The 12,370-nt window shown below is 56.4% G+C and overlaps 1 protein-coding gene across 1 annotated transcript; it reads right to left on the bottom strand.

Annotated features, from left to right (window-relative positions):
* Window positions 1-2,118: 2,118 nt before the first annotated feature.
* On the bottom strand, window positions 2,119-8,669 carry ARSI (arylsulfatase family member I). The gene is made up of 2 exons (XM_047862736.1): window positions 7,955-8,669; window positions 2,119-4,351 (listed from the first exon to the last, which is right to left on the bottom strand). The coding sequence occupies exons 1-2, from the start codon at window positions 8,272-8,274 to the stop codon at window positions 2,944-2,946; spliced, it is 1,728 nt and encodes a 575-aa protein (XP_047718692.1). The 5' UTR covers window positions 8,275-8,669; the 3' UTR covers window positions 2,119-2,943.
* Window positions 8,670-12,370: the final 3,701 nt, after the last annotated feature.

The raw sequence follows: 12,370 nt of genomic DNA, 5'->3' as shown, positions 1-12,370 counted from the left end.
CAGAGAAAGGAAGCTGCTGCTTCCTCCCTCGGCAGCAGAAGTCAGGGGCAGAGTTGGGACATAATCCAGAATTCCTGACTCCCAGAACAGTGCTCTTTCCCTTACCCTGCTCTGCCCTCCCTCTTTCTGGTGCTGAACGGCTGCTTGCCTAGGTCCCAAGGTAGCCAGTAGGTACGAAGCGAGAGGAGGGAATACTGTCAAGGCCCAGGGTAGGGCTCAGAGCCCTGTCCCTCTAGCCAGGTCCAGGGCTCCCTCCCGGTTCCTGGGGGACTGGTCGTCCCTGCCCAGGACTCCACAGGCAGGGCCCGGCTTGGACAGGGCCACCCCCGGTTCTAATCTGGGTGGCGGATCTGCTGACATCTGGTCCAGCCAAAGGGGAAATAGAGGGGCTGTCTGGCATCTCTGGACTCCACTCCCCCAGCTCTGTGACCCAAGGGGCCAGCGCTGCCTCTGGTCTGCTCTCCCATCCACCCCTCCCCACCAGGTAGGTGGTCCGAGCATCCGCCTAGCAATGCCAGTCAAGGGCCTAAAACAGTCCAGACCCAGGTGCCCTGGCTGGGGGAAACTCAGGGGCCACAGGAAGACAGGAGGAGATGGGCAGGAGCCATGCTGTCTGCTGGGCCCAGCAGACACCACAGCAAGCAGGCTGAGCCTCCCCTCACCACACTCTAGTCCTGGTGACTCCTTACCCCAGTACCTTCCAAAAATCTCAGCCCTGGGTCAACCGCCAGCACCTTGGTTAGGCAGGCTTGGGGACTGCTGGGCTGTGGACCAGGTCGTTGGCTGAAGCTTGAGTGGGGCTCTTGGGCTGTGTGCCAGGTTCTGGGTTAGGTAGGACTCTGAGCCAGGCAAGCTTTAAGCTGGGCTTGAGATGAGGCTGAGCTTCCTTCTTAGGGCATCAGGAGCAGGGGCTGGCCTCTAGCCCCAGCTGGGCCCTCTATGTTTGAGGCCACGTCAGCCACAGGAGGGTAGGTGTTGGTGTCTGGGGAAGAACATAAAGGGACTTTTATGGTCCAGCTCTCATGGCCCCCAAAGGGCATAAGAGAAGCAGGGTGGGAGCTGGAAGCTAGGTCACCTAAGGCAGGGCCAAACTCAGCAGGCATGGGAGAGGCCTCCACTCAACTGGTGCAAGCCTGGAGCTGCAGGGGAGCCCTGGCTCCACGCGGCTCTGGAAAGGCACAGCCCAGACAGCTGGGAGAGGCACCCAGTAGAGCCGGAGAATCCTGGGTAATGGGCAGACTATGAACAACCCATCTGTGGGATATGCTGGGCCTGGGACACCGTCTTCTTCAGAGTCTCCCTCCTTAGCAGGCAGAAGTGCTGGGGGTGGCCGGAATCCAGAGGCTTCAGCCAGTCCTGGCCCCTGCCCCACACAGCCCAGGCGTCGACATCCTACAGACAGAGAAAGCTCCAGCTGGAGGGGTGGAGGAAGGGGCCCAGGATGTGGACGGTCACCTCCGTCCTGCAGCCCCAGGCCAGACTCTCACTCCTGGGCTCAGCTACCTCTGCAGCTCTGGAACCAACACCCAAACCCCCTCCACTGCACCGCACCCACCCCCCCCCCAACCCGTCCTGCTCATCCACAAGCTGACGAGTCCTAACAGGCCTCCTTTGCCAGTGACAAAAATAACTATTTTCAAAATTCACAGCAGGGCTTTCGCCTACACACGCTGCACCGACTGGAACCTGAAGGGAGATATGCAGAACGCAGTGTGTGCATGGAGGCGCGCTCTGCAGCGAGCAGGCTCTGAACCCCCCACGCCCCTCCTCCCACCACTCAGCCCATGCCCCCCCCACACACACACAGGGGTGTCCAGAATGACCAAGTAGGAGGGGCTCCTAAAGCATCCATTGTACACAGGGGGGCACTGAGGCCCAGAGAGGGTCCAGGATTTGCCAGAGGTCACACGGTGGACCTGTGGCAGGACTGGACCAGAACCCATACGTGCTGCTTCCTAGGCAGGCTACCCACCTCCTCTCCCATTCACTTGGCTAATGGTGAGCTCGCACTTGCCCTCAGGATGCACGCGCACGCGCCCCAGTGCGTTCACAGACCGCACCACAGCCCTGGCTTCCGTGTTAGTAGCATTTTAATCAAGTGCACGGGCTCCTCCACAGCCATTACCTTGGCCAGTTCTCTACAACCCTGTGAGGTAGGCAGAGCTCAGGCTAGCATCCCGATTGGCAGTTGGGGAAACTGAGGCCCAAAGGTGAGGGGATGGGCCTAAGGTCAAAGAGGCACCCAAGTGTCCTGACTGTTGGTTCAGGGCCTCTTTGCACAGCTGTTTCCACCACCCTTGATCCTGCAGCAGCTAAGAGCCAGGTCAATCCTCTGGGTCCTGGGGGCCAGAAGGAGAGCTTTCTGCCATAGCTCCCAGCACCAGTCTGGCCCCAGAACTGGCCCAAGCCATGTGAAGACCCATCCCTGCACCCCCACCCTCAGCATCAGAGGATCCCTTCAGAGAGTGGCCAGATCGCCATGCTTCAGCTGGAGTCCAGGCCTCGAGCTGCCTCCAGGGGCCCCTCACCCAAGCAGTACCACAGAGGTGCAGGGTCCACGGGCAAGGCTTTAAACGAGCTGGGAGGCGGCAAGGTCAATGGCAACTCCACCATGGCCCCAGGCACCAGGTTCACACCACAGGGCCACAACATCATCAGAGCTCATTTACAGATGAGGAAACTGAGCCCAGCTCTCATGCAGGCCACTTGAGGTCACAGGGCAAGTCAGTGAAGAGGCAGGATTGGAATCCAGGCACCCCAGTCTAGTTTATTCTCCCCCAAGCCAAGCTCCCCACCTTTCAACCGAGGGGCTCGATGCCCACCCCCCATTTCCCTGCAGACAGGGGCTTGACCTCAGGCCCCTCCCTGGGGAGGAACAGGGCCAGGTTTGAATGGGGAAGTACATCTAGAGGGGCAGAGATCCTCACCTCCCCCCACTCCCCATCAGATCCGCTGTGACATCAGCCTGGTGTTGAGTTTACGAAAAAAGGATCGCAGCTTGCAAATCTTGCATTTTTTCTTGCGGCGTCCTCGGGAGAAGCTTCGAGCCCTGCCTGCCTCTTCCTCCTCTTCCTCTTCTTCCTCATCACTGGCCCAGGGCCCCCAAGCACCCCCATTAAAGTCAGGGTGGGCCCGGGGATTCTCAGCCGGGTAGCGCACAGGGATGGCTGTGCGGTTATAGTCCACCAGACGGGCCAGCAGGGCACGGACCACATCAGGCCGCTGGCCAGCCAGGTCCTCCCGTTCGTAGGGGTCAGCGCTGATATTGAAGAGCCACACTGCCTGGCGGGCACTGGCCATGCGCTCGAGGTTCCACCAGCTGCCAGGGAAGGCGGCCAGCGTCTGCGGTGGGATCCAATCGCCATAGCCAGGGTCCCCTGTTAGCAGCTTCCACTCGCCCACACGGATGGCAGCCTGCACGGCAGTGTTCCAGATGCCAAAGCCAGCCTCCAGGGAGCCGTGCCGGGCATGGTTGTAAAGGGGGTCAATGTTGTGCAGGATCTCTGTGCGCGGCGAGGCCCGGCCCTCGCTGATGGCCGGCCACACATCGTAGCCGTCCAGCCCGTCGGCCGCCGAGGCGGTGCCGCCTGCCAGACCCACCAGGGTCGGGTACCAGTCAGTGATGTGCACCAGCGCCCGGCTGGTCCGGCGCTTCCGCTTGAGCAGGGGGCTGTGGACAAAGCCCAGGCCACGCACGCCACCTTCCCAGTAAGTGCCCTTGCGTCCTCGCAGCGGCCAGTTGCTGCCCCCTGAGAAGGTCTGGCCGCCGTTGTCACTGGAGAAGATGATGACGCTGTTGTTGTAGAAACCATAGCGCTTGAGAGCCCAGGTGATGTTGCGCACAGCCTCATCCATGCAGGTGACCATGGCCGCATACTTCCGCCGGGCCACGTTGCCCATGGTGCGGTAGCGGTACAGGTACTCACGAGGGGACTGCAGGGGCGTGTGCACCGCCTGGAAGGCCACGTAGAGGAAGAGGGGCCGCCGGGGGCTGTGGCTGGCTAGGATGTGGCTGACACGCTGGGCATAGAGCATAGTGGAATACTGGCCGCTGAGCCCCCAGGCCACACTCTCGCCCTCGTGCAGGTCAAAGCCACACACCCCGGGCCCGTCGCAGTTGTCGTAGGTGTAGTAGTCCACGTTGCCCGTGAGCGAGCCCAGGAAGGTGTCGAAGCCCCGGCGGGTAGGCAGGCACTCCTTCCGGTAGAAGCCCAGGTGCCACTTGCCCACCATGTGGGTAGAGTAACCCGCCTCCTGCAGCTTCTGGGGCAGCGTCACCTGGTCCAGGGGCAGGCAGTTGGGCTGCCGAGGGCGGATGATGGAGTGCTGGAGTCCCGTGTGGATCTGGTACCTGGAGGAAAGAGGGGAGGGCAAAGAAGGCCCGGGTGAGCTACAAAGCACTGCTCTGGCCCACCGGCCCCCAGTTCTCACCCCGAGGTGGGCTCTGGGCCCAGCACTTCCGGCAAAGGTACAGCAGGTATTACGACACGTGACAAGCACTTCCAATGCATCACCTCATGGAATCTTCAAAATTAGTTGAGCTCATATTATGGTCATTTCGCAGATGAGGAGACTGAGGATCAGAGTGGTTAAACCACTCGGCCCAGGATCACGCAGCTAGGAGCTGGGGAGTTTAGAGTCGAACGCAGGTTAATCATGACAATGTAGCTAACATTATTCTGCAAATAAGGCAACTGAGAGGCTCACTACATGAAATCGCTTGCCCACTGATTCAAACAATCTGTAACTGGAGTTGGGATCTGTATCCCAGGCAGTCTCCAGAGACTTCAGAATCCCTAAACTCTAAGCCACTAATTTGCTCTGGGGCCTAGAGCAAGCCCTGCCCTCCCAGGGAAACTCCTGCTCACTCTTCAAAGCCCAGTCCAAACGTTACCCCCTCTGTAAAGTCTCTTATAACTCTCTCCAAGAATGAGTCACTTTTGCTTCTGGGTTAAATTTAGTACACCTGATCACTGTCCTACTTGACCATGGGGTTCCACTCAGTTGTACATGTTCTTAGGCCCAATCATCTGTAATCGGATTGTCCTCTACTCAACTTTGCGGTCTTGGCACTCAGGTGATGTTAAAAGGACACTCAATTACTTACGGAATGAATGGATGAAAGAACGAACGAATGGTGGCACTCCCAGACAATTTTAGAACCAGAAGGGACCCAAGTCAACTTCCAGTGTATTTACCTTGTTTTAAAAACACAGTTCCAGAGGAGGGGAAGGGCCTTGCCCAAGGTCACTCAGTGGTCAGGGGCAAAGCCAGGACTTGAACATAAATCCAAGCCAAGTCCAAGCACAGGCTCCCTTCCAGCAAACGAGGCTGCCATGTCTCCTCCCCCATGGTGGCCTCAGTTTGCTCATCTATAGGTGGGGAGTTGGGTTGAATGGGAGATCTCTGAAAACCTTTCAGTTCCCAGATTTTATAAGACCTGTTCTCGTGTGCCTACCCACAAGTTCATGTGGCCCCTGGATCCGGTCACTCACACACGCTACTGCTGTGAGCCAGGAGTGAATGGTTAGCAGAATGCTATATTCCTCATTTATTCATTCAAGTCCCTTCTGTGGTCAAGGCCCCCATGCGATCTGCTTGGGGTGTCCCACCTTTACTCAAGTCTTAAAAGTCCCAGGGTAAATAAGAAGCCTGGAACTTCACTAGGGTCTTAGAATCCCACACCTGAAGGCCTGACACCTTTAACCCAGGCACTAGGTGGGCTTTCCTGTTTTTAGTTTCCTTAACTTAAAGCTGTTATTGTTGTTAGCCATCATTAGCTACTACTGCCATTTTTAACACTATAGGCCACACGCATCGTTTCACTTAATCCTCATAAAAAACCTACAGGGGAGGGGCGCCTGGGTGGCGCAGTCGGTTAAGCGTCCGACTTCAGCCAGGTCACGATCTCGCGGTCTGTGAGTTCGAGCCCCGCGTCAGGCTCTGGGCTGATGGCTCGGAGCCTGGAGCCTGTTTCCGATTCTGTGTCTCCCTCTCTCTCTGCCCCTCCCCCGTTCATGCTCTGCCTCTCTCTGTCCCAAAAATAAATAAAAACGTTGAAAGAAAAAAGAAAAAAAAAATTAAAAAAAAAACCTACAGGGGAGACCATCATCCCCATTCTACAGATGACGAACCGAGGCTCTCAGAGGTACCGCAACAGGCCCGACTGCAGACAGCTCGCAAGCAGCTGCCCCGAGCTTTGAACCCAGGTCTGCACAACTCAGGCTGAAAACCTCTCGGTGATCCTGGCTCTACAGACCTCTCAGTCAACCTCATGAACGATTCCATTTAACAGAGGAAGTACCGTAGCGCCCGGTCACAGCCGAGTCTCTTCCTAGGGCTGGGCACCACGGAGCACTGGTTTGTAAAGTGGGTGGGCCAGCTCAGAGTCACCGAAGCTCGTCTGTAAGCGAGTAACATGAGAAACACTGGCTCTCTCCAGCTTCGCCCAACACGACTGGATGCATTAACAAAACACTAATGAGAGCAGTCAGCATCAGTCAGACGGAGCCAGCTGCAGGGGGCGGAGGGCAGACGCTGCCCAGCCACACTCGGCTCACTTCACAGATCAGGGGGTTGGCACACTGCCCCGTTGGATGCTCATTCCCCTGCTTAAACCCAAAGTCACCTCTCGAGAGAGAAATGCTAACTTGTGCACAGTTCTCAGGAATGCAGATTCTTCTTCCCTCTCCTGGAGGTTGGTCAACATTTGGGCTTCACCACCACCACCAACGCCCCCGCCCACGACCCATACACCAGCCCCTCACCCTCTTCTCCGACGCTCTCTCTTGCTGTTCCCGGAGCTAAATGCTGAGTGCCCGAGTGAGGGAAGAAAAGGCACCTATTTTGACTCACGGCTCTGGGACCCCTGCCAACCACCTGGCCTCTCAGCCCCCTCCCCAACGGATGCTACAGACTCTAGGCATGAATTGGGTCCTCCCTGACTCCATGCCTCAGTTTCTCCCACCCAGAAACAGGGACAGCAAGGCTCCGGTTCCTGAGACCATACTCGTGGCTTTTGGGTGGAACTTGGGAGAAGGCATGCCTTGGACCCCATCCAAGGAGGATTAGCTTCAGCCTTGCCAAAGGATTTTCTCCTAAGTGGCCAAAGTTTGCCTTCTACACCCCCACCTCCTGTTTCCCTGCTCTTTTAATCCTGTAATCCTGCCGCCTTGCCTGTGGGCCACTCCTTACGGAGAAAGCAGCACGTCTCCTTGGGACTTTCGGCCAATTTAGGAGGACTTTGCAGATGAAAAACCAGAGGTTTGGAGAAATGAAGTAACTACCCGAAGGTTCCACCGGTCACGGCATCCTGTGCATATCTTTCTGCTCCATCTAGAATGTCTATCTATCTAGACATTCCCTGGCTTCCTTCCTCTCCTCGCAGCCATCAAACAGTTTGGGGACCCTAATCCCTCCGGTGACATGAGGGCTGCCATTTATTGACAGCCAAGCAGGTTACACACAACTCATCCCATCACCACTCTTTTTCAAGTAAACACTCCTCTTCACTCCGTTTATGAACAGACAAGAAAACGGAGGCTTAGAGAAGGGAAATGACTTGTTCATAGCCTCAGGGTCTGTATACAGAAGCGGCGTTAAAACCCAAGGGTCAGAGACTGCCGTGTTCCTCCAACAAAGGGATGACCAGATGTCTCCTTCACATGGTGTGTAACGTGTGTCCTAGAACATCAGAGGGAGGAGACCTCACAGATGGTCCAATCCACTCCGTGTACAATTGGAGAAACTGAGGCCCAGAGAGGATAAAGGACATAACTAATGATCACACAGGCGACTGGAGACAGTCGTGTCTGAGTGTCTCAGAACTGGCCCTGAGTCCTTGCTTCCCAGGTCCCAGAGTGGGGGGGGTGGGACTGTGAATGCACAGGAAATCTCCAGACCGGATTCATTTGGGGCTTGCACCGCCAGCCCCAGCAGCCTGGGTCATGCCTACCTGCCAGTGAGAAGTTGGCTCCGCGAAGGCGTGCAGATAGGCTGGATATAATAATTCTCCAACTTGACACCCTCAGCTGCCAGCCGGTCCAGCGTAGGGGTCTCAATATCTGAGCCATGGTAGCCCACGTCGTGGTAGCCCTGGTCGTCGGTGAGGATGAAGATGATATGGGGAGGCTGGGGTGGAGCGGCCGAGGGCTGCTCCACGCCCGCCTCCCCGGGACCGTCGGCCGCCAGGCTCGGCTTGGACCAGTCCCAGGACAGGTAGCCGAAGCTAAGCAGGCTGACCAGCGAGAGGCCAGTGAGGGCGTGCATCGCCATGCCGGCCCGCGCGTCCCGGCGCACAGGGTTCCCCGGGCCTCACCGCCTCGCGCGCCCAGGGCGCACGGCCCGCACGCCCGCCGGCTGGCCGGCCTGGACGCTGCGAGATCGTTCAGCGGCCCCGGGGGTGGCCCAGGGGCTGGTCCAGGACTGGCGGCCGGACCTGCGCGGCCGCAGCGGGGCGCCCTGGGGAGGTCAGGCCCGCGCCGAGCCGCCTCCCGCCGCCTGCGCGCCCGCCCTGCGCCGCCCTCGCTCCCTCTCCCCCAGCTCAGCCGGGCCAGCCTGAGACGCGGCGTGGCTGCTTCCAAAAAGTGCTCTCCACCATCCTCTGGCTCTCCCCTTCCTACTAGCCCTCGATTTCTCCCGCCTCCTAATTTCTCTCGCCTCTGCTTTCCCTTCCTCCTCCTCCCGACCCTCCAGCCCCCAGCCCGGCCTCTCGCCCCGCCCGGAGTCCGGAGAAGAGTCGGGCTCCCAGCAGGGAGGCGGGCAGGACCCCAGCGGGGAAGGGGAGGGAGGCACGGGTTGGGCGGGCCTGGGGGGGACACCGCGGGAGAGAATGCGAGAAAGTTGTAACATCTGCCGGGCCGAATCCCAGGTGGAGGGGCGGGACCTGGAGCAGCGGCTCCGCCCCCGGGCGGGAAGCCCAGGCCCGGGCGGCCCTCTGGCTCCGACCCCCTCCCGGGCCCCGGCCCGGGCCGGGGAAAGGAGGGAGAGGGGCTGCTAGGAGTTGAGTGGAACAGCTCCGGAATGGGCCGGTCAGACGTTCCTCGATCTTGGGAGTCTTAGCATCTCTGCGTGCCAGCCCTGGAAGGGACGCGCATAGTTTTCTATTCCAACCGGGTCACTGTGCAATTGGAGAAACTGAGGCCCTGAGATGGGTGGGAACTCGTGTAAGTCACAGAGCATGTTAGTAGCTTCTCCCCTGGCGCTCAGTGGCTGTTAGAGTGGCGGTAGAGGCAGCAGTGGAGAACAGGGATGACTTTAGCAAGCACGGCGTGGTGGGGGGGAGGGGGGGTCTGGAAATCGGCAAACGCGGTTCAAGCCTTTGCCAGCTTCCCTCTCCCCAACCCCTCCCCCTCCTCATCCTGCGGTTCGCTGCAAGAATGCCAGCGCCGAAATCCAGAGGGCGGGGGCTGTTGAACACATCTTGTATCCACGGGGTCCAGAAGCTGCATGAGTACATGTTGCATGAGTCAATGGATGAATGGGCCTCCCGCATCCGGCAGGCCAACTCTCACCCAAGGAAATCTCCAGGGAGGAGAAGGCAAGCCCCAGGGACTCCTGAGCCAGGCAGGTACCATAAATGAGTGAAGCAGGGGATGGTGTATTAGGCAGGGGCTACAGGGAGCCAAGGACCACAGCCTTGTGTCCCGCCGACCGACCATTGTCATGCAAGAATGTGGCCCAGTGTTTCCAGATCTTCCGATTTTCCAAGGACACCCAAATCCAGATTATTATGAGAAATATTCCAACTGTTAAGTGCTGGCAACTAATTTGAAGCACATTTAAGCACCGCACAGGCCAACTCAAACCTATCTGAGGAACAGTTTAGGCCGTCGGGAGCCCTTTGCAACTTCCACTCCGCAGCATTGTTTTCAGAAGTTTTACTAGGCTGCATTCGTAAATGGGAAAGCTGACTTAAACAAAACCAGTTAGGCTTCTTTACTACCAGGACTTCAAATGCTGGATATGCTCATCTCCAGGAGGGGAGTTCCTAGTGCTGTATGTTCCGCTTTTATGTGAGCGAGGACCCTCCTTTTCAGAGCTTCTCAAAGCGCCAGTGTTTGGGGAAGTTGGGGAAACAAAGACTGGCCAGGTGTGTTTTCTCTGCTAGCATCTTTCCCCTGCTAGTATTCTGTCATGATCCCTTCCCTCTTCCTTAAAACCACTGTGTGTGGGGAAAGAAACCAGACCTCCAAAATAGCAGCCCGAGTGAATCCACATTTTGAAATGAGGGCTGCGTGGGGCCGGCCGCTCCTGTTTGCTCAAAGCCCCATATTTAGGGTGACCAGATTTATCAGAAGGGAAAACTGAGCCTGTTTTTCTGGCAAAAGAAATGTTGAGGACAGACAGGAAAAATACAGCCTCCTGAGGGGAATGCTGTTAAAATGGTGCTCCGGGAGGCTTCAGCCTGAAGGCTGTCCTGGGGGGGTCAAAGTGGGACAAGTCAAAGGAGGTCCAATGGACTCGGGTCTTGCATTCTGTGCATTGTCCCAGACCTCGGTCAGGAGGACATGGAGAAATGGCACGAGGAGAAACGGCAAGGGAGGTGGGGTAGGGATGCAGCCTAGAGAAAAAAAAAAAAAGGTCTGGGGAGGCAAGCTCACAGGCTGCAGATCTCGGAGTGGGGGGTGGGATAGGGGGAGTGTCATAGGGACAAGACCAGCAGAATTTCTAAGAGTTCAAGACTGTGGGCACAGACGTCAAATTGCATGTGTTCAAATCCTACCACTCCTTTGGGGTCAGGCCTTGGGCAAATCATTTGGCCTCCCTCGGCCTCAGTTTTTTCTTCTGTGAAATGGGAGAATAATATAAATAAGACATAACACGGTGTTCAGGAAAATGCCCAGCACATAGTAAGTACTCAATGAATGTGAACAATTATGACGATTGTTCTCTGGGGTTCTGGGAGAAGAGACTAAGTCCTGTGGGTGAATGTTACGGGGAGGCAGATTTCGGGCCAATTTAAGGGATTACTTTTGTAGGAAATCTGGCAGTTTTCTTAATAAAAGGATGGCAGTGATGGGTGAATCACCACGTGGAGAGGAGTAGGTGGAACTCTGGGGCCCAACTCTTGTTGCCAGTATTCACGTTTAAGGGCCCCTCATATTCACTGAAACCCACGTGGCCTCAGAGGGCACCATTTCCCCTCTAACGTCCTAGGGATATAAACACTGACCCTCAACTCTTCTTTTAATACCGTGACACAGCAGGGCCAGGCTGGAACATTTCAGCCGGACATTTCCAAAGGCTCCGGGATGACAAGGGGGAAATAAACAAAGAGTAACGTGAATCCAGGTCATATCGCTATTAAGATGTGACTCGCTCGTCTTCCCTTTATGTTCCCTACAGGATGCCTCCCTGCCTCCTTCCCCGGCACGCTGTCCATCAGCCCCACTGCAGCCCAGATGGACCCGAGAACTCCAAAATGTCTCAGGGTCAGGCCCAAAAAGTAAGTCACAGAGAAACAGAAGTTCCCTCTTCAGCTAAGCTAGTCTCTGCAGTTTCTCATTCAGGACCCACCTTTTTCCAAGGTGAATGACAGCGGGAATATCCCCCCCTACAGATAGGGAAGACCTGACCCTCATTCACATAGATGCACGCTTACCCCTTCATCCCCCCAAGACCAGCCGCAGTGAAACAGTATGAGAGTGGTGCCCCTGGGTGGCTCAGTCGGTTAAGCATCCGACTTCAGCTCAGGTTTGTGTTCTGCTGGTTCGTGGGTTTGAGCTCTGCGTGGGGCTCTGTGCTGACAGCTCAGCCTGGAGCCTGCTTCAGATTCTGTCTCCCTGTCTGTCTCTGCGCACCCCCCCACTCTCTCTCTCTCTCTCTCTTTCTCACTCTCAAAAATAAATAAACATTAAAAAAATTTAGTTAAAAAAAATAATAAAACAGTACCAGAGGGGCACCTGTGTGGCTTACTTAGTTGAGCATCCGACTCTTGATTTCGGCTCAGGTCATGATCTTACAGTGGGTCATGAGATTGAGCCCCGAGAGTCAGCCCGGAGCTTGCTTGGGATTCGCTCTCTCCCTCTCCCTCTGCCCCTCCCCTGCTTGTGAGTGTTCTCTCTCTCTGTCTCTGTCTCTTTCTCTCTCTCTCTGAAAATAAATAAACATTTTTTAAAAAACGGTACCAAAAGCCTAACATCTGCACACAAAATGCAGATCAGATGTAGCAGGGGTATAGTGTCGTTACTTCCTGTCAGGCTTAAAAAAACACTGCACTCCTCGTTACCAGCACTGTGCAAGAAAGACGTAAAGTGCCCACCTGTTCAGGAGGTAGGGAGATTCTGAACTAAAGTGGGGGGCAACACTAAAGGACTTTGGAAGTTCTTTCCAACTCGAAAATGTTATGATTTGCATTATGTATCCACAG

This window comes from Prionailurus viverrinus, chromosome A1 (assembly GCF_022837055.1).
Source record: "Prionailurus viverrinus isolate Anna chromosome A1, UM_Priviv_1.0, whole genome shotgun sequence".
Taxonomy (NCBI): domain Eukaryota; kingdom Metazoa; phylum Chordata; class Mammalia; order Carnivora; family Felidae; genus Prionailurus; species Prionailurus viverrinus.
The sequence above is the reverse complement of the archived record's forward strand: the minus strand, read 5'-3'. Positions and strand labels throughout refer to the sequence as shown.

Bases quoted from the DNA above. Each gene is read 5' to 3' on its own strand.
- ARSI (XM_047862736.1), bottom strand. From the start codon at position 8,274: ATGGCGATGCACGCCCTCACTGGCCTCTCGCTGGTCAGCCTGCTTAGC. The intron at 4,352-7,954 runs GTAGGCATGACC...TCTTTCCTCCAG, and splicing joins AGCCAACTTCTCACTGGCAG to GTACCAGATCCACACGGGAC.